Genomic DNA, 20,263 nt, shown 5'->3' on the forward strand with positions numbered 1-20,263 from the left:
CTGACGTGATTTTTGTCCTGGCTCACGTTCAAGGTTTTGCGGAAATGGTAAATGTAATTCCGGCGTACACCCATATTTTGGCATACGCTGAGTTGATAAATGAGGGCCTATATATATAATATAAACTAGGGCCAATGACTATAGCAGTTAGCTCCACAGCGGTATAGTGACTAACAGCTACCTACCAGAATAACAGCGAGTCTCTGCGTGGGCCACTGTCTCCTTGATGTCTTTCCACTGGGTAATTAGCAGCAGTGCCACAAGGAGTTTCAAATACGATTAAAAATAAATCTCCTCCCTTGTTCTTAGCTTTGTTTTTACCCTTGTGCTTTACACATACAAATTTGACACATACAATACTATGTGTACAAAAAACACATTGTTACCTCTTTAACTTGGTGTATAACTCCCCTCCTTGACTCAAAGATGGACTTTTTGACCCAGTCAAAAAGGGTGCAAAACTGTTACTTTTCAGGATTCAAATTCAAAACAGCATAATTAGCAGATCGGTTGGAGATAAGAGGTTTCTGCCTGCAAAGACGATAAGAAATCCAACACAATAACTGGAAAACGTCTCTGCACAAGCTGTAGGAAAAGCTTTTTTTGGGGTTTGGTTGAAACTTTTGGGATAATTTTAGTTCGGTGTGACAGTACCATAATACATTATTGAAGGTGGAATCCATTCAAGTGTTTGTGCTGGTTCTTGCTCATGCTAAAAATGCATGTCTATTACCATGTTGACTTAACGCTGCTGATCTGCTGAAAAACCCAGTTTCAACCCTATCCATGTGAGCCAGTCTGCCACACACACACACACACACACACACACACACACACACACACACACACACACACACACACACACACACACACACACACACACACACACACACACACACACACACACACACACACACACACACACACACACACACACACACACCCTTTTTGTTTTTTGCTTTTAATCATCGCTTTACAAAACCGTTAATCACATGACAATGATTTTGCTTGGCATGATAACCATGCTAAACTCTGGGTTTAAAAACAAAACAAAACAAAACTCCAGCCAGAGGACTTGGTATGCGTGCGTGTGTGTGTGTGTGTGTGTGTGTGTGTGTGTGTGTGTGTGTGTGTGTGTGTGTGTGTGTGTGTGCACACGTGCGTGCACTGTGCATATCCACACAGCTTTAACTGTGGCTATGTCTCTTAAGTCCACAGCCAGTCAAGTCATTAGTCCCCCGTCATCGTTGATAGCGTGCAGCATCATCGGGCTTCCCCCAACCTTCCATCCGTGCGTACGGGTGACCGTTACATTTCCGTGACATTCCTGGCGGTTGCTTCGGTTCAGACTTATTCCGACCTACTGTTCCGGTCGTTTTTGGGCGTTTAGCACCTCGACCGTCTTGCGCCCGTAGTGCCAGTAGCTGTAGCCTGACGCAGCCGTGGTCACCGCTGTGATGTACCTACAATACAAGACACTGTAGTCAGTCACCACTGTGAGGTACTTACAATACAAGACACTGTAGTCAGTCACCGTTGAAAAGTTAACCGGCCACAGGCGATCAACGGACATGTTTCGGCTTCATGGCCAGTGTATGGAACTCCAACATACCCCATCAAATCAAACTCAGCTTCTTATATGCAACGCAGAGTAATATAGTAAGAGAGTGGCGACACTAGCGTCGACTCCCATTGTAACAATGGAATGCGGAAGTGCTCAATCTATCTCAATAGGATAGATCCAGCCATAGGACCAATGTTTGGAACTATAGCCCATAGGCACCCGCTTTGCGGGGAGATCAAAGCGTGTCGCTACTCTCCTACTCTACACTCTGATGCAACGGTAAGAGTCCGTTCTCCTATACGGCAGTGAATGCTGTACCCTGAAACCAACCCTGCAGAAGTCTCTAGGAGGGTGATACTGTATACCAGAATGTTGCGTTCAGTACTTACAGACACAAATATGACGTTTAACCGCCTGGCCGCCTGGATTAATTAATCTATCCATCGCGCATTTCCAAGGTTTTATCACGCGCAACCCTTATTTTGAAGAGCCAAATATCCGTAACTGGATGTTACAATGACAAAATGCTGTGTGATGTCTTCACCGGTTGTTGTTCTCTCGGTCGGTGGTGGAAAAACCCAACCGTGAGTATCACAGCGCCTGCTGTCGGCCGTTTTCACCAGAATTGTGCCGATTTGGAGATAAAGGCCATTGAAAGCAGCACATAAGAGTGCAAGTGGATGCTCGCGCACTTTGACTGTTATGCTAACGAGAGGCAGCTAACAATTCGATCGGATCAAAACATGGATTAAAGAACGATCTGATCTGCAGTTCTGGCAGGCTAGACGATTAATTTAATCCTACGGTTACTACGGTTCTGGCGGGCTCCGTGTTAAGACGAAATAATTGCGATTATCTCAAATAATTGCGATTAGACGAGTATGTAATAATTGTGACAGGCCTACACAACGTGGGCGCTGGCAGCAATCGTTAGGCATTAGTATCTAACTACTGTCTAATGACTGCTTACAGTATAAGGAACCTTTCGAGTGTGAAAATAAGGAAAGAACTCCAACGTTGAGACTAAAAGCATGGAATGTAATGTATGTGTTATGAGTGTGTTGTTAGTTACCATAGTGACTGCAGCAGCATACTGTCTGTGTAGTGGAAGACCGGAGAGGCCAGCGACGCTGCCACCAGGAGGAGCTGGATGGCTGTGTTCACCTGCAACACACACACACGCACACGTCATGTTTATTATTTGTGAGCCATTTTTCACCCCAGAAGAACTAAAGCCAAAAAATAGCAGATCAACAAGCTCTGCGACACGTTGTGAACTTGTAGATGAGCTATTTTTAGTGCACAACACCAGCACGAATAATCAGCCATAACCCCCGCGCTAACCCCCAACACCTACAACTAACCTCTAAGTGACTAATCCTAGCCTCAACACAACAAAATCCTAATCCCAGCCAGAATGTTTTCCTAATTGTAAACCTAACCCTAAAACGTTTTTAATCCTAAAACAACCATTCCCTTGTGAATACCAGGTCTATTTCTCAAGTTCTACCATACCTGAAGGAGATTTGGTCCTCACAAGTATAGTGACAAAAGTAAGCTCACATGCATGTGCACACAGTTAACACAACGGTGCCACCTAGTGGCAGAATACAATCTAAATCAAAGCTTGGTTGTTGATAATTCTATTTTTATCACTCTCTGCCTGTCATACTAATCTAAAGTAGAGACTTCAGTCTAAACTAGCTCAGACTAACTGTTAATAAACAGCAGTAATCAATAGTGTCCTGTTCTGTTCTGTCTATCTGACTTGTTGCTACATATTCACTTCTGTTCTGTTCTGAGTTACTTATTGCAGTGTCCAGTGGAAACCTCATATGTCCAAAACTGTTACTTTTAATGCTTTTGTTTGACGCAATGCTTTTGTATGATCATATATAGAGTGTTAATTTACGAAAGAACACACAATTAGAATATGTAGATAAGAGGTTTCTTCCCGACAGCAACGATATCCATGCAGGTGCAGTACATGATCTCTAATGTGTTCAAAGTCCAGGAGGCATGGGCGGTGTGTGTGTGTGTGTGTGTGTGTGTGCGCGCGCCTCACCTTGCTAAACAACGTGGGTTTGAGCTGGGCTGTGGCATAGCAGGGATTAAAAAACTTGCTCAAGGTCACCTAGAGAAAGAGAGAGGTCAAATAACAGTACTTAAAAGTGTATATTTAACAGAGAAGGAAAACACAGAGTAAAGCTGCACTATGTAACTTTCCTCTTCTACCCCGGATTTGAACCCCGGTTTCCTGTCCAAGTGTTGACATTTATACCATCGAGCTGTGTGTGTGTGTGTGTGTGTGTGTGCGCGTGCGTGCGTCTAATGTGTAAAAGATGTGTCCATAATTGTATTTTGTACCACTAAATAAATAAACATTTGAATTATAAATACAGTATGTTTTACCGGTGGGGGTACAGTCTTGTATCGGACCCAGAACACTGCAGCTATCAAACCAACGTCTCTGAAGATCACCAGCGCTGTCAGAGGAGCTGGGAGACGTACGAAGATTATTATTGTTTTCTATTTCTATTTATTTAGTTACCAAGGACAATGAACATTTCAGTTTTCACATCCATGTAAATGTGCCACAGTTAGCTAAGAGCTGTAGTCCTGAGCAGGCTGTTAAAAATAGTGAAAATACGTAAAGCGAAAAACGGCACAAAACACCACCACAAAACACAAGTACAAAAGATAAAACAGTACAGTAACAGTATAATGTCAACTTATAAGAAACATGACAACAATGAAAATTGAGGTGATGATAATTATCACACACACACACACACACACACACACACACACACACACACACACACACACACACACACACACACACACACACACACACACACACACACACACACACACACACACACACACACACACACACACACACACACACACACACACACACACACACACACACACACATCATACCTGGTATAAGCTGAGCGTAGGTGAGGCTGACATATAAAAAGCTGATGAGGATCTTGTCAGCCAGCGGGTCCAGAGCACTGCCCATAGCCGATTTCTGACTGGGCCACGTCCTGGCGATGTAGCCATCTAACTATAAGTAAGTAAGTAAATTTTATTTATAAAGCACCTTTCGAAACAAAGTTACAAGGTGCTGAACAATTAACACCGTATAAACAATAGAAGCAAATTAAAAACAAGGAACATATCACACAGTTTGTGACAATATAATACAGTGGTGCAGTGAGCAGAACAAAAACAAACAGCAGAATAAAAACATAGGGCTATAAACACAGAGAACCAACAAGAGATGTACTGCAGCCGTCTAACTGTGAGACACAGAGAACCAACAAGAGATGTAGCCTAGGGCTATCACGATTACACATTCAAGTTAATTGTCACACAAATAATTGCAATTAACGATTTAATTGTGTTTACAATTTGTATTTTTGTTTGTCCTTTTAGGCTTCATAATCAAATTGCACAGGGCAGATATGACAAATAACTTAAATATACAAAGAAATCACTGACATACAATACATGTTTCTTTCCAAAAAAACAATAGTGGAAGTGGAAATAGTTGATCTACAAGCTTACAACATGTCACAAAGTGACGTATTTTTTTGAAATGTGTGAAAATGAATGGACATTCCTCTCTACTACTGCACAAGATCACAAGCTCAGTGTGATGCATTGTGATCTTGTGCAGTAGATATTGTAGATTTCTCTACTTTTTGGTACATTGGAAAAGCTTTGGTTAAAAGAAAAGCACCCTTTGGCGTTTGGCCCCATCCTACCTGAAAGACGGTTGGATATTTCCGCTATTACAAAGATATAGGGCTTAATGGTAGGGCACGTGATTTTCTCTTGTTAAAATCGTTAAAAAGCGTTAAATAGCTCTATTGTGATAGTAATCATAATCTTTGCTATATATAAATAGTATAGAGTGTTTGTTCAGTAACAGTAATGAGTTTGGCGTTTTGTTTTAACCAATAAATATCTCTTACTCTACCCAAAATAGGGTTAAATCAAATGACTTGGTGAAATGTGTGTGCACAGTCGCACACATGCACAGCTTTACTAGTAGTAAACACTAGTGTGTGTGTTTGTTTGAGGTGAGATATTTACCATGTCCGTAGCTCCAGCCAACGTGAACAGAACAAGGCTCAAATGAAAGTGCTGTTCGATGATCAGGTAGCCCAGGTACGGCGCCAAAACGATCCGACACACACACAACAGGTTTGGGATTGTCCAGGGATTCTCGTACTGCAGAAACACAATGAGTTCACATCAAGAATAAATGGATACAGGTGAATAGGTATTCATTCACATATTTATTCAGAGACTAGTCCCTACTAGAGGCCAATTCTACAAATGGCTTCTTAATCAGTCTCCACTCGAACTTGTCAAGGACCAACAGACCCTACCCATTAGAAAATGTTTTGATTTTGCAAGTGTGTGTCGCTGGGACAGAGAAAGGTCGATGACGTTTATTTTCTCCTGTTTGTCACCCTGAAAAATGCCATTATAGGGTCAGAATTTTGGGAAGATTGTGGGGCTTGTGACGATCGGGTCGGTTCCTAAGTGTCCGCTCTCACAGCCTACTACTGGTCTCCTAAAGAGGCAAGCGCCACCTACGTGACGTCATATGGATATGAGAAGTAAAAGCGAGACTGACTGTCCTTTTCTATTGTCCTAGTTTTCCAGAAGGTGGCATAGATAGTAAGATACCCATTTCCTGTTCCAGTTCATTTTGGGACGTCATGTAACGAGTGAGTGAGTGATAGTCAAGAACCAAATGGACCCTAATGTAAGTTATTGATCTGTAACTCTGAGTGTACAAATTGAACCAAATGGAGCCTTTTATATAGCCTGATCACAGCTGATCAGGCTATATAAGACCTTGCACCACTCAGTTCACACGGGTGTGATTTTTTTTATTTACCCAGGGTAGTAGCTGAGCACAAGTGCTCATTTTCAGCAACGCCCTGCACACACACAAAGCCTGGGAGCTGACCACCAGTACAAACATGTCTTATACTGTCTGGCTCAATGGCACTTCGGCTGTGTTGGAGGAGCATCTGACTCCAACAGTATATCAATTGAACCAAAAACTGGCCCGTGGATCTTATGATGCATAACAAACTGGGGACAGTTCATTCCTGTATCATGGAATGTACAATATTGTTCTATGTGATTGTGAACTTTTCTTTAATGGCATTCTATTTTTCTAGATCATGCACACGTTTTGTAACTTTTGTAGGTGAACTACAAGTCTATCTGTTGTACGTAAAGTAAAGTTTGAGAACCACCAATGGGACATATCACATAATTTCCTTCCCTCCCAGTCAGTCAGTAGTCATACCACTATTACGTACAAGTTCTTTGAATTTGAACAGGCCTTGTCCCGCGTCTGTTGTTGTTGTTGTGGTGGTGGAATCCTCCCGGGGCTCGTGGGGTTGTTTACCACCGGGGACCTGGCTGCACAGATCCCGTGTTGTTGACACCTGAGACCGGCGTAGGCCACCATGGTGACCTCCTCCCAGTCCTCCCCCTCCTTCCCAGTAGAGCTGCCGGTGGTGGAGCGACCAACGGTGTCCAGCAGCGCGCCGCAAGGACGACCTCCACGGGTCCGACCCGTGGAAGTTGTCCGTGCGCGCTGGTGGAAACGCCGTGGGAGTCGGACCACCGCAGTGTCTCTGTCTGGTGACCGTGACGGGTGCGCGTCGTGCGGCCTCCTCCTCCAGAAAACAGCGGACTCCTCGCCTGCACAGCAGCACGCTGCCGTGACTCCTTCGAGCGCACAAGAACAACACCTCGAGCCCCATTGTTTTCTTTTTTGTTTTAGCGAGCGGACGACTGAGGTCTCTCGCTGTCCGTCAATGTTGTTAATGTCTTCATGTTTTTATTTATTTATTATTAAACACAAAACTTTGTTTCCTGGCCGTTCTTCTTCACGAGCGAACGGACGACGCCATGTTGTTGCCGTATGTATGACGGAGCTGTGTTTTACTTTACGGCAGCGTCGTGAAGCTGTCATCATGAGGGTGGAACTTTATCCATCCAGTTTTTGTGCACTGGTTTCATTAACAGCCCTTACATCTACATAAACGTTCATAATTTCAAATGTAAAATGCTCACCTTAGGGCCACGGATGTTACAATTCTCATCGGCGGGTATAAGTTCCGTAATGTTGAATAAAAATCATTTTTTTCTCCGATCGGTGGCGATTTTCTCAAAAGGTTATAATGTATCAGAGTGCAATACACCTCCCAACCGATAGGGTCGCGTAGTTGAAAGCATGGTGAAAAACTGATAATCTGATGTAAATGCTTAGCTTGTGTGTGTGCGTGTATGTGTGCGTGTGTGTGACATCAGGGATGGAGATGTGGAGACCCTGATGTCATAGTAAATGTGACCTGCTGTCGCAGTTATGCCCATATATGGAGATCCCTGATGTCATAAATATTGGCAACTCTACATCTGACCTCAAACCCTTAGATCTCCATATATGGATATATTGTCAGAACCTGTTCTGACATTCCATATGTTGATCCTTCCCCATCAACCCTTCCTCTTCGATGTCTCCCTTTTGACTTATACCTGTCCATTCAAATTTCAAACTCTTGACAGGCCTGCCCCAATGTTATGAACCACACTGAACCAGGTGGGGGTAAACGGTAGAGAAGTTGGAGTTTGAAGCATCATTCCAGGGGAATCATTTGGACATCAGGGGATTGCCACCACTAGTGTTCACATTTAACCTTAAATTCAGTTATTTTATACCCCCCCAACTCTGAATATGTGTGCAGATTAATCTGATTTCATCACAATCGATGCCTGTCCATCTAGGGACTGTGACAATTTTGATAAGCATTTTATTGTATGCAACCATTCATTTATTAACCACTTTCAACAACGTGGCATCCCTATCTTGGGAAGGTGATTATAGGCAAACATTTTCTCTTTTCGGCCCCAAACAAATAGTGAAAATAGTTGATCTACATGCTCTCAACGCACATAGATCCTCTATTTACGCTATTTAAGAAATTATATGGTAACTTATTTTTTGCCACCCCGTATTTCTTTCTGAAATTATGCCAGGCTCTGCAACATTCACCAGGGTTGGTCCACAATTTGAAACATGCAGGAAACCACACTGAGCGAAGGAGGAAGGAGTGCACGGGTGCACACTGGACTGGGGAGGAAGTATCGCCCTGAGTTCGTTCACATTGAGCCAGCCGTGTGGTTACGAACAGTGACAGATCTCAGAGTATGTGCACTCAAATTCGTCGAGTTATAAGCTGTTTCTGTAAATACACTTATGTTAAACTACAGTGAGAAGCAAGAAGAGGCGCACAAATGATTATAATGACGCTTGGTGGTCAGGCATCATATTGGGGGACCCTCTCTCCCCTGACTCACCCTATATTAAAATTGGCCGACCACACGGTCACTATGACTCAGACGTAAACCACATATAGATGCCGGCTGTCAGACGTAATAACCCTGTGTCACACACGCATATGGGCATAAAGGGGACAACGGCTGACACATACAGAGATCTCCATACATGGTACAGACACATGCAGAGGGGGTTGCTTTGGGTGCTTGGGCACCTGCCCCATTGCTTCTGATGCCCAAAAGAAAAATTGAATATTTATTATACTGTATACTAAATGTAATAAATACCCATTTTTCCGGTTTTCAATTATCTTTTGACGCAGAATCAAATGTTTTATGGTCATGATTCACCAGGAGCCGGGATGCCGTGGTTCCAGACTTAAAATAATTTATATAAATATTTTCAGAAATATCAATCTTCGCTTGGAAAGGAGCCAGCTTAGGTGGTTCGGGCATCTAGTAAGGATGCCTCTCGAGCGTCTCCCTAGGGACGACCTTGTTGCACATCCCACTGGAAGGAGACCCCCAGGCAGACCAAGGACCAGATGGGAGGATTATATCTCCAAACTGGCCTCCGAACGCCTCGAAAGGTAAGTCTGGAGCTCTCTGCCGGAGCTGTTGCGTCACACGTTGTGAGCTTGTAGATCAGCTATTTTTGGTGAACGTTCCCCCCGGGATAGGGATGCTGGGTTTCAAGTGGTTAAACGTCAAGTATAAAAGTTATTTTCAGTCTATCCTATAATGGAAACTGATATCCTCTCAAGTTTTACTCCATGACATAGTGTATCTTAGGGGGAAAGATTTGCATATTTATGTATACCGTAATATAACATAAGAGTCTAAAGATTAACAATGTAATTTAGGGGTGCCGTGAGTGCCCTGAGTAAAAAAAATTGAATCTATTGAATTATATTGAAACTATCATTCTTTGTTTTCTGCATAATGAATGGCAAAATGTAGAAACTAATTGAAAATACATTTAAAATCAATAGTATAATTTGTCTTTGATTGGCACCATAATATGTGCTAACACACATCTAGAACAAACAATTACTAATTGTACTATTTGGTTAGATTTGAACAAAAAGGTACAATTTAGGCATTTGGCAGAGGTTCTTTATCCAGATGGATTTACAGTAAGCAAGGTACAGTAAACACAAGGTAAAACATTGAATGCATAGAGACAGTGTAGTGCCTCGGTAATCTATAGTATCATAGTTCATAGGTAAACCAAACTAAACATTAATAATATCAAAAAATAATAATATGTACATTAAAACTATAAGATGCCAGGTCAACAAATGAACCTGCCATCTGTCTACATAACATAACAAATAAGATAACATAACATAACAAATTACATCTTAACCGTTGTATAAGACTGCTGCTTGCATGGTTGTCAAGGCTAGGAAAAGTGCTAAGGCAAGGTGTCTGAAGAGGTGAGTCTTCAGATTACGGTGAGAAATTGGGAGTGAGTCTGCAGTTCTAACTGCAAATGTACCCTTTACTCCACTACATTTGTTTGATAGCTTTAATTATACTTTGCAGATTTAGATAAATATTGTAATGTTAAATTGAGGACATTATATATACATATATACATATTACACCAGTACTTTTGTACTTTGACGTAACATTTTGAATACAGGACCTTTACATCTATCAGATTATATCTACACTGGTATTGTTACTTTTACTTTGGGTACTTCTTCCACCACTGCTCTGCAGAACATCTTCACTCTCTCTGTTCTTTGGCCAAATCTTCCGGAAAGAAAAGGCGTAGAGAAATGGGTCGATGATGGCACTGAACACTGGCAACCCGTCGACCACTCTGGCGTTGTCTGTGAAGCGCAACAGTTTAGAGGCCACGTCGGGTTGTGATGTACGGAGTGAAGTCCCCACTAGCCCCACGATGCTGACGATGTGACTCGGAACCCAGAGAACGACGAAGGTTATGATGATTCTCGAGATCAGCTGGCTTGTTCTCTTGTTGCTGGACAGAGTTGTCTCTTTCACCTTCCGGTAAAGGCAGACGTAGAAAGACGACATGACAGAGAAGGGCACAATGAAACCCAACACTAGCTCAACTACGGTGGCGGTCAGATTTTGCCCTTCCAGCTCGACTGGTCTGCTGCAGACCGGATGTCCATTCTTTATCCTGCCCATTGAAGCAACTGATGGCCATGTCACAAGACAAGACACCACCCACAGTCCCACCAACAGAGCCCTCTCACCCTTTCTACCTATTCGTGCCCAGCTTCGATGATGAAGGACCTTCACAAAGCGCTGTACGCTCATCAGAGTTATGGTGAAAATGTTGGCGTAGAGGCTGCAAAAAACCAAGAACGAGATAAACTTGCAGAGTCTATTGCTTATGTCCCACGGCCGTAGCAAGTCAACGATCCCCGCAGGAACAGTCATCAGACACAGTAGGTCACAGCAAGCCAAGTTCACCATCAAGAGTTGAGTGAAGTTGTTTTTCTCCAGTCTGCGTAATAGAAGCACCAGCACAGCCACATTCCCAGGAATGCCCAAAGCACAACACAGGCCTAAAAGCACAGCTGTGGTCACTTCTGCCGGGCTTCGGGTAAGTTCCACTTGGGTTAGGTTGGTTGAAGAAGCCGGGAGACTTGAGTTGTAGAAGAGGGAAAGCTCTTCCATTTTGGTGGAGAACGGAAGGTGTTGATGTTGATGACTGACGAGTGGTTTGGTCTTTGGGGTTTATATAGGACAGCACATACAGCAATTCTCTTATACCACTCCGCATCACATGACGTCAATCAATGCAGGAAGAAAGAACAGTTAGTCCATGAGCCAGACAAGTTTTCATTACGAAATGAGTGGGCAAAACCATACCTATATTAAATTGTTTAGAAGGTCAATATAAGTAAATTAATATATGATAACACTTCCACAGGAGCAGCTTTTTCATATTTATCACACATTTTGTTATTTTCACCTATATACAGTACATGTGAATAGGATGAAAAAACTTAAGAACTAGTGATCACCATGAAACTTCCCTAGTAGGCCACATTGAAATGCTCTGATGTATGATATACATCTATCTAGAACACTCTAATATACACATTCATATTGATACAGATAGGAGTATTAAATAATTAATGCACAAAATCTCTGTACGTGCATACACACGTCCATCTAGTAGACCATGGGTTTTCAACAGGTGGTCCATGGACCACTGGTGGTCCGTGGAGGTATTGCATGTGGTCCCTGACCATGCATTTAGTAATGTAGGATTTGTTGATTTTTTTAAATGTTCTTTCCACTAGTTGAGAAACCGTGAACTGAATGACCTGGTGACCTATGATGAGTCCATCCATGTCATTTACTGACAAGTTGGAGTTCAAGAAATTCAACAGAAAAAGGGAGTTAGAATCTCAAGAAAGGGGAAGTGCACTGAATGACCTGGTGACCTATGATGAGTCCATCCATGTAGTCATTTACTGACAAGTTGGAGTTCAAGAAATTCAACAGAAAAAGGGAGTTAGAATCTCAAGAAAGGGGAAGTGCACCGGATTGTCTGGTTGAGTCATTATTATTAGGACATTTTACCAGTAGTAGTCAACGGTTGAGAAACAGTGGGATGTTGTATACACATGGGATGCATGTTAAGTTACAAAAGCACTAATCTTAGCCCATATCCCCACCCAACACAATAGTGGTCCCCAGGTTGATTTGAAAAAATGCATTGAATGAGTAGTGCCCATGACGCGGGAACGAAATTCATTTTCTAGGCACTTTTTCTGGGGTCCCAACACGGCCTATAGTTGATTAATTACATGAAAACAATGATTTATTGTATTACAAGTTTTCTGAAATTGTATATTTAAATATGCAAATTAGGCATTACATAGGAAAATATGCCTGATTTTGCATGACTGTCAATTGAATATTGTATTGACAGAGTCAACATTCTTATTTCATTTTGTTAACATGTCAAAATCAAAGGTTTTAAATGAGGGAATATTCAATGTCCATATAGTAGCCAATGTATCATCTAACTATAAATGCAAAGTCTCTGTGTCTGTACAGCTGTACGTCTGTAATACATGTAACACCAAAACCGTTCGCCCCACCTACTTCAAATTCGACACACGCGTTCTACACCCCCACAGGGAGTGCAGTGCCCGGTGTTGAGTTGGTCGGACCCATGATTGTCCAGAACCGCCACAAAAGGCCTCTGCCCGGGCCACAGCTGACATCACAAGGCCTCTGCCTCTGCAACTCCATATTTGGGCACCGACTTCTGACATCTGCATAGACCCCATATTTGGGCATGCCTGACAAAGATGGGCATAAAAGGTGATACCGCTGACATCACCATGACTTGACCAGCTCAACAGAACGATGAATTGGCTAATAGATGGCAGTTACAGATCACCTTTTTTACATGCCAATATGCCCAAAGGTACCCGAGCCTATACTGCAACCGGATGCGTGACGCACAACAACGTGCATAGAGAGCTGAGTCAGACAAAGCACGAGATGCACGCCTAAAGCTGCAAGATCTGTGGTTGGTGTCAATGCGGGATGCAGTCCACGGCCACGCAGTGTGTCCAACCAACATCATCTATCCATTCACTCTGCCCCACCAGTTTCCAGTGAGACCCTGCTTCGGCATGACTGTCAATAAGTCTAAGGGCCAGACACTACAATGTGTTGGGGTCTTCTGCATGAGGAACTTCTTCAGCCAGCCTGGTGTCGAGTTTTAAGCATATATGAAAGTATTGAATAAGTAAAATGACTATTCCAGTCAATTACCCATACTTGAATTATGCAGAAAGGTGTGATTATAGGTCTCTACACAATAATGGCTCAAACGTTTATCATATATTTTTGTAAGAATGTGTGTGGTAATATAGGGGGCCACATATTCAATGCATGATAACGACCACTAAGCTATGTGTCTGCAATGGTTATCATGCCAAACTGTGAAGTAGAGATGCACAACAAGTCAAAAAAATCACACCAGCTTTGCCCACCGATTTGATTCTATAGCTATGGCCCTGGCTCGTGTTATCACACTATAATAGTGTTTCTGATTGTATCTCTAGAGTTACAAAACGTACAAACACATGTTACCACTCATATTAAAGCTTAGAATGGTGAGCAGTTTTCTATAGCCATTAGGAACATGTTGGTTCTTAGCACACACTTCCAAAATGGGGATATTTGCAAGCCTTATTTTAAATTTCTTAGATGTGTGTGCAAAATACTGCATTAAAAGCCCATTTAAGCATATATGGAAGTTTTGTGGAAGTAAAATAACCATTCCAATCAATTCCCCATATTTGAATTATGCAGAAAAGTGGTTTCATTGGTCTCTGCACAAAGTAAGGTTCAAAAGTTGATCATATATTTGTTGTCACAATTTGCATGTGGCAATATAGGGGTGCATGTACTCAATGCATGATAACTACCACTAAGCTGCTAGTCTGCGATTGTTATCATACAAAAATGTGAAGTAGACAAGTACAGCTAGTCAAAAATTCAAACAAGAATTTGCCCACCCATTTCGTAATTAACGCGCAAATTAGGGGGGTCTGGCTCATGGACTAAGTTAAGAAATGGTCATTCAGGAAGGGGAAGTGGTTTTCAAATTGTCAGCATACAGTACAATGTCAAAATAGAATCAAAAAGGCCCTGCCCCGAAAAGGATATTGACTGAGTCATTCTTGCTCTTTCAGGTGACAATGACAATTATCTGGATAAACCTTACCCCTATCTGAAAGACTATATTTCTTCTAATTATACTGTACACCCCTAATTGCTAAGATAAAGCAGGATTTTTTTTGACTATTGGTCAGCCATTCCAAATTCCTTTCTTGATAGAATTAATGTAACCTCAACTATTTCAAAACCTTACCTGTCATCTATCACACACATTATTTCAGAAGATCAATGATTCTAAGTATGTGTAGAACGAGAAAAAGGCCAGATTAAAGCTTTCCATGGTTGAAAGTTAAGCCTGCGGAACCAAGCCATGTGGCTCCTGGTGAATCATCATGACCAGAACTAACACATTTGATTCTAAAAACTAAATACGCATTTTTTGTGATGTTTTGTGACATGTATATGGTCATGATTCACCAGGGGCCTGGATGACTTGGTTCGAGGCTTAAATCATTCATATAAATATTTTCAGAAATCTCTATGGGACAAATGAATAGGGTTTCTATCTGTGGCACAGCAAATGGACCACTTCTATATACCGTGTATATACAACTAGATTAGACAGCCTTGCTGTTATTCTCACTATAATACATTCATTGTTTGGAAGGATGAGGAAACATTTTAATTGGGTTTACTCACCAATATTGCACAACCCATATTTCCCCCAGCAATTAAGAAATATTGTACTTTCTGTTTTGAGGGGCGTTAGCTAATAGCGCTATAGTAATAGTGGCTGGCTCTAGTCAATGTGCATAGTTACACATGCACTGATGCACATACTGTATATATGCATAAACATTGTTCAGTTGGTCAGTAAACATCTGTACACAATTTCACATACATAAAAAGGTGTACATGATCACAGAGCAGATTTGGTCATCTTTATTGTCCCAAAAGGGATATTTCTAAATAAAAATAAAATCACCCCCATGTGAAGTGAGGGGCGCTCTTATGATTATACATCATCTCATGAACAACTGAATTTATTTGATTGGTTAGCCGATTTGCTCGTGACGTACATTTTCCCTTCATTGTCAATGGCATTTAATGTTTGTAACTGCCACAAATTTCCGTCATATTTGACGGACATATGACCTAATTTCTCCTTTCATTGTTAATGGCAAATATGAGACGTGTGGGGACAAAAGCTGTATATAGGAGGGGCTAAAACAAACAAAACAAAAAAACCACATGTGAAGTGAGGGGAGCTCTTATCATCATACATCATCTCATTCTGGCCAATCACAATTTGCGCCCTCACCTTTGTCTTCAATGTTTGTGTTTACACACTTTTGTCAAAGCTGGACATAGGAGGGATAGGAGGACTAGAACCCCTAAAAAAAAGAAAAGTAGAAAAAACAAAACAAAAACAGCATACAACCATAACAACATATCACACGACACACCACCAAGACAATAAATGAGGTCCCTACTACACACAGAACAACATTCTATCAGCAGGGTTGTTTGTTAATGTTTTATGGCTGAGGAGACAAAATCCCTGCTGAATTTTTTTTTCCCTAGGTTCTGTATCTTTGTCCAGATGGCATGAGTTTGAAGTTGCGATACAGGCGATGATCAGTGTCATTTGTTGTTTTAGGTGCTAAGCGTGTGATGGCCTTATTGTTCATATCAGAAAGTGTGGGTGTCCTTGGAAGAAGTACGGACTACGGGTAATACTGAAAGTTTTTTAGGCATGGACAATATAGTGAAAAAACATGGGGAACAATACAATGGAACAGGTTAAAGAATGCTATTATCACAGAAAATGAGGGGCAACAGATAATAATCTTAATTTATGGATTACATGAAGTCTTTGCTGTGTGAAAGAGTGTATAGACGTATAATGTGTTGATCAAACCTAAGTCTATATTGTCCAAAGTGAGTCCAAGATATGTGAAACTATCAACCTATTTTACTGTTTTACCATGAATGGGGAGTGGTGTGGGTTTGGTTTGTTTGTTTCATGACCACTTATTTTGTTTTGTCCACAACTCACATTCAAGTTGTAAAATGAGAAATGGTGAGTTATTGTCATGAAGCAGTCAGAGAATGGCAGTGTCAGAGTATTTAAGTATGTGATGTTAGTGGGTGAAGGGCCAATACAGTTATCTGTGCATAATGTGTAGAGGAAGGGACTGAGGACACAACCCTGAGGGGCACCGTGCCTGTGTTGATGAGAATGCGGTAGGCTACCTACATTATTTAAACTGTTTGTGGTCTATTACTCCAAAAGTTGTGAATCGGGAATGCTGAGGTGATGCAGTTTCTTAATCATGTGGTAGCGTCAAATGGCATTGAAAACAGAACTAAAATCAACAAAAAGAATAGTGGAAAATGGCCTCCAGGTGGAATAAAACAGATACCCGTTTCCTTTCAGTGTGAATCAGAATTCTTCCAGTTTTATGTAGGATCTTGTGTACTGTGTAGCTATTGCATGAGTGAAGGTGGACACATATCTTTGCACTGCAACAGTAGGCTATACTGTACGTCACCTTGCAAGTATAGAGTTGAGAAATATTGGACTTCTTGTTCTAAAATTACCCAATCGCTGCAGACAGGATGCCTGCAGCGTTTCATGAAAAACATGAAACATTGTAATATGAAGAAGATACGAAGACGTTTTCTCAGGAGGACAGCAGCTATATATTGTGGCCAGAAACCTCTTAACTCATATTATAACTTTATAGTTTTTTTGACCATAAGTCAGACATCCCGTTAGTCAGATGTTAGTCAAATCACCTGTGGCTCCCGACATGTGTGGCGTGTTACAACTAATCTGTGCTGCGGGTTAAAAATCACCCATGGCTTTCTGTGAGGTTAGGGTTACAGTATTTGATCATACTACAGCCTCACACAAAAGCATCAAACGTAGCAGATCTACAAGCTTGAAGTGCGGCTTGAAGCAATGTGTTTTGAGCTTGTAGATCTGCTACTTTTGATATTTTTGTCCAGCTTTGAGGGTTTGTGTAAACACAAACATTGAAGACAAAAGTGAGGATGCAAATTGTGATTGGCCAGAATGAGATGATAACATATGATGATAAGAGTGCCCCTCACACGGGGGATTTAAAAAAGAATGAATCCTGAAAAGTAAGTTTTGTACATAATGGTTTCCACCCAACAGAGAGATAATATATTTTATGTTGTTAGTACGGGTGCCTCTGTAGCAATAGTGTCTCAGATCCTCTGCCTGAAGACCAAGAGCCTAATATCTCCCCCGTCCAAGGGGAATCAATGGGGATTCCCCTTTAGACTAGCATGTAATGCTGCGTTCACACGGGCAGATGTAAAGATACAGTCTACCATTCACTGTCAATGGAAGCCAGCGACATGACGGTACAAAGAATACGTCAGTGTCTGAGCAATCGGCTTAGTGTCTATTTTACGTCATGATGGTGCACGATGATAAGAGCGCCCCTCACTTCACACGGGTGTGATGTTTTTAAGTTTAGGTTAGGTTTTAAGTGGTTAGAAATACAGACATCTCCATGAAAGGGACACAGATGGACAAACGGGTATTCTGACAACGGGTATTGCAAAACCAAGTGGGGCACGCATTAGCAAAGGCACCGTTTGGGTGCCTAGTATTTCCACCTCCCATTATTAAATTGTTTCCGCTGTGTTGAAATGTTAACTGTGTACATGGCAACAGTGTGTTGTGTGTGACATCGAAGAAGAGCTCTTCCTATATAAGGTTTGAAGATGCCTTTACACTTCCACGTACCACCAGGCGACAGCTGGAGTCACACAGAACCTGGAGATACAGATAATCATCCAGGAGGACACTCCCTTAAGGCTCATTCATAGTCTGGATTTTCGGTGGTGAGGTGACCACCGAACTACAACATGACGTCACGAGCCGCGGTGAAGAGCAAACCACCGCCCCAGCCCTTCTCGCTGTTTTTACTAACCACCTCTTTAACCAGGCAGGAACAAGGAGACACCGACAAAACAATTAGATCTTACAGTCATCAACCGTTGAGAAAGACTTCAACTCAGCTCAGGGAACAACCGAGTAAACCGTGTGAAGAGAGCCTCACTTCAGGGGACTTGAATGTACACCAGCGCATCAATACAGGAGAAAAACCCTTTGTCTGTAAACAATGTGACAAGAGTTTCAGCCACTTAAATAATCGGAAGACACACCAGCGCATCCACACAGGAGAAAAACCTTTCTTTTTATTACGCTAGGTCACCTGAAGGTTCACCAACCAGTCCACACAGGAGAAAAACTTTTCCATCGTGAACAATATGAAAGAAGTTTCAGTCTGTTAGGTCTCCTGAAGACACACCAGCGTACCCACAGTGGAGAAAAACCTTACGTCTGTAAACAATGTGACAAGAGTTTCAGTCGGTTAGACAGCATCTCCACACCAGAGAAAAATCTTTCCACTGTAAACAGTGCAACAAGAGTTACATTGATTTAGGTAGTCTGAAGAGACATCACCGTATCCATTCCACACTGGAGAAACACCTTTCCACTGCAAACAATGTGACAAGAGTTTCGGTCTGTTAAATAGCCTGAGACACCAGCGTGTCCACACTGGAGAAAACCTTTCGTCTGTAAACAGTGTGACAAATGTTTGTGTTAGGTCACCTGATGAGACATCATCGTACTACACGGCCTACAGCCTAGGCGAAGGCTACCTAGCGACGGGGGCACTGGCTGCTAGACGCTAGTAGCTATCACCGATCTCTTTCTGAATGAATATAAAGTCGTCAAAATCGTCTTTGGCAGGGAGCGCCATTGGGAAAAAGGTCATAAAAGCAGTCTTCGGCAGTAAGTTAAAGGGACAGTTCTACCGATTGCTCACCCCATTTGGTCTTGAATTCATAGGGATTTATTTTTGTATTTGTCGCATTCCTAAGGCAATAATTTGATGACCGGCGGAGACTCAAAGAATCCCTTACTGGAGCTGGTCATCAATCAGAGAACAAGACTTGCATGAAATTTACATGTAATTTACAGCATGGTACTGTTGTAAATTATAAAAATGCTTTACCTACTCACCAATACAAAGGCGGTTTGTGTTATTAGAAAGCCTACTTTCCTTAGTGGACGCACTCTGAGCCCCCCACCACATGTATAAAATGCACTTTTTAGTTACTCCACTGCACCCTATACCGATATTGTCAAGAGAACATCAGACAAGATGTTTCCTTCCGGTGAAAACAAAATCCCCTTCTGGCAAAAAACTGCATTTTATTTGTACCTTCTTGTTTACTGTCAAATGCACTCTTTTTGCAGAAGGGGGTTGGGTGGGAGGGTTTGTGTTTGTCCTGCAAGCTTTTTTATTTTTTTTACTTTCACTGACCGTCCTGTGAAATTCCTTCAATAAAGAATATGTGAAAATAGGCTTCATTTGCTTGTCCACTTCACTTACTACATGTACGCACACACAGTATACTGTATATACACACTACTGCTACCACCCTAAAAAGGGATACCTCGAGACTGTATCTCAATAGGACTTCACTGGCACGCGCACACAAAATGCTTAAACTTTACAGCATGCCCCTTACCTTAGAAAGATTAAGGAATTCCTAACAAATTATTCAAATGTTTACAACTGATGTCATTAGCATTACCTTAATTTGTTTCATTGTCATACA

General features: G+C 41.8%; 1 protein-coding gene across 1 annotated transcript; it reads right to left on the reverse strand.

The window, feature by feature from the left end:
- Positions 1-945: 945 nt before the first annotated feature.
- Positions 946-7,553, reverse strand: crls1 (cardiolipin synthase 1). The gene is made up of 7 exons (XM_079512537.1): positions 6,925-7,553; positions 5,675-5,812; positions 4,511-4,640; positions 3,977-4,062; positions 3,630-3,698; positions 2,637-2,728; positions 946-1,463 (listed from the first exon to the last, which is right to left on the reverse strand). Exons 1-7 carry the CDS (start codon positions 7,372-7,374, stop codon positions 1,361-1,363), a joined length of 1,068 nt encoding a protein of 355 aa, XP_079368663.1. The 5' UTR covers positions 7,375-7,553; the 3' UTR covers positions 946-1,360.
- Positions 7,554-20,263: the final 12,710 nt, after the last annotated feature.

The sequence above is a fragment of the Electrona antarctica genome (genome assembly GCF_951216825.1).
Source record: "Electrona antarctica genome assembly, chromosome: 10".
NCBI classification, from domain to species: Eukaryota; Metazoa; Chordata; class Actinopteri; order Myctophiformes; family Myctophidae; genus Electrona; species Electrona antarctica.

Coding starts and splice junctions, on each gene's coding strand:
- crls1 (XM_079512537.1), bottom strand. CDS start 7,374: ATGGGGCTCGAGGTGTTGTTCTTGTGCGCTCGAAGGAGTCACGGCAGC. Junction 3,699..3,976: donor ACAAGACTGTACCCCCACCG/GTAAAACATACT, acceptor CTCTTTCTCTAG/GTGACCTTGAGCAAGTTTTT. Junction 2,729..3,629: donor AACCCACGTTGTTTAGCAAG/GTGAGGCGCGCG, acceptor TGTGTGTTGCAG/GTGAACACAGCCATCCAGCT.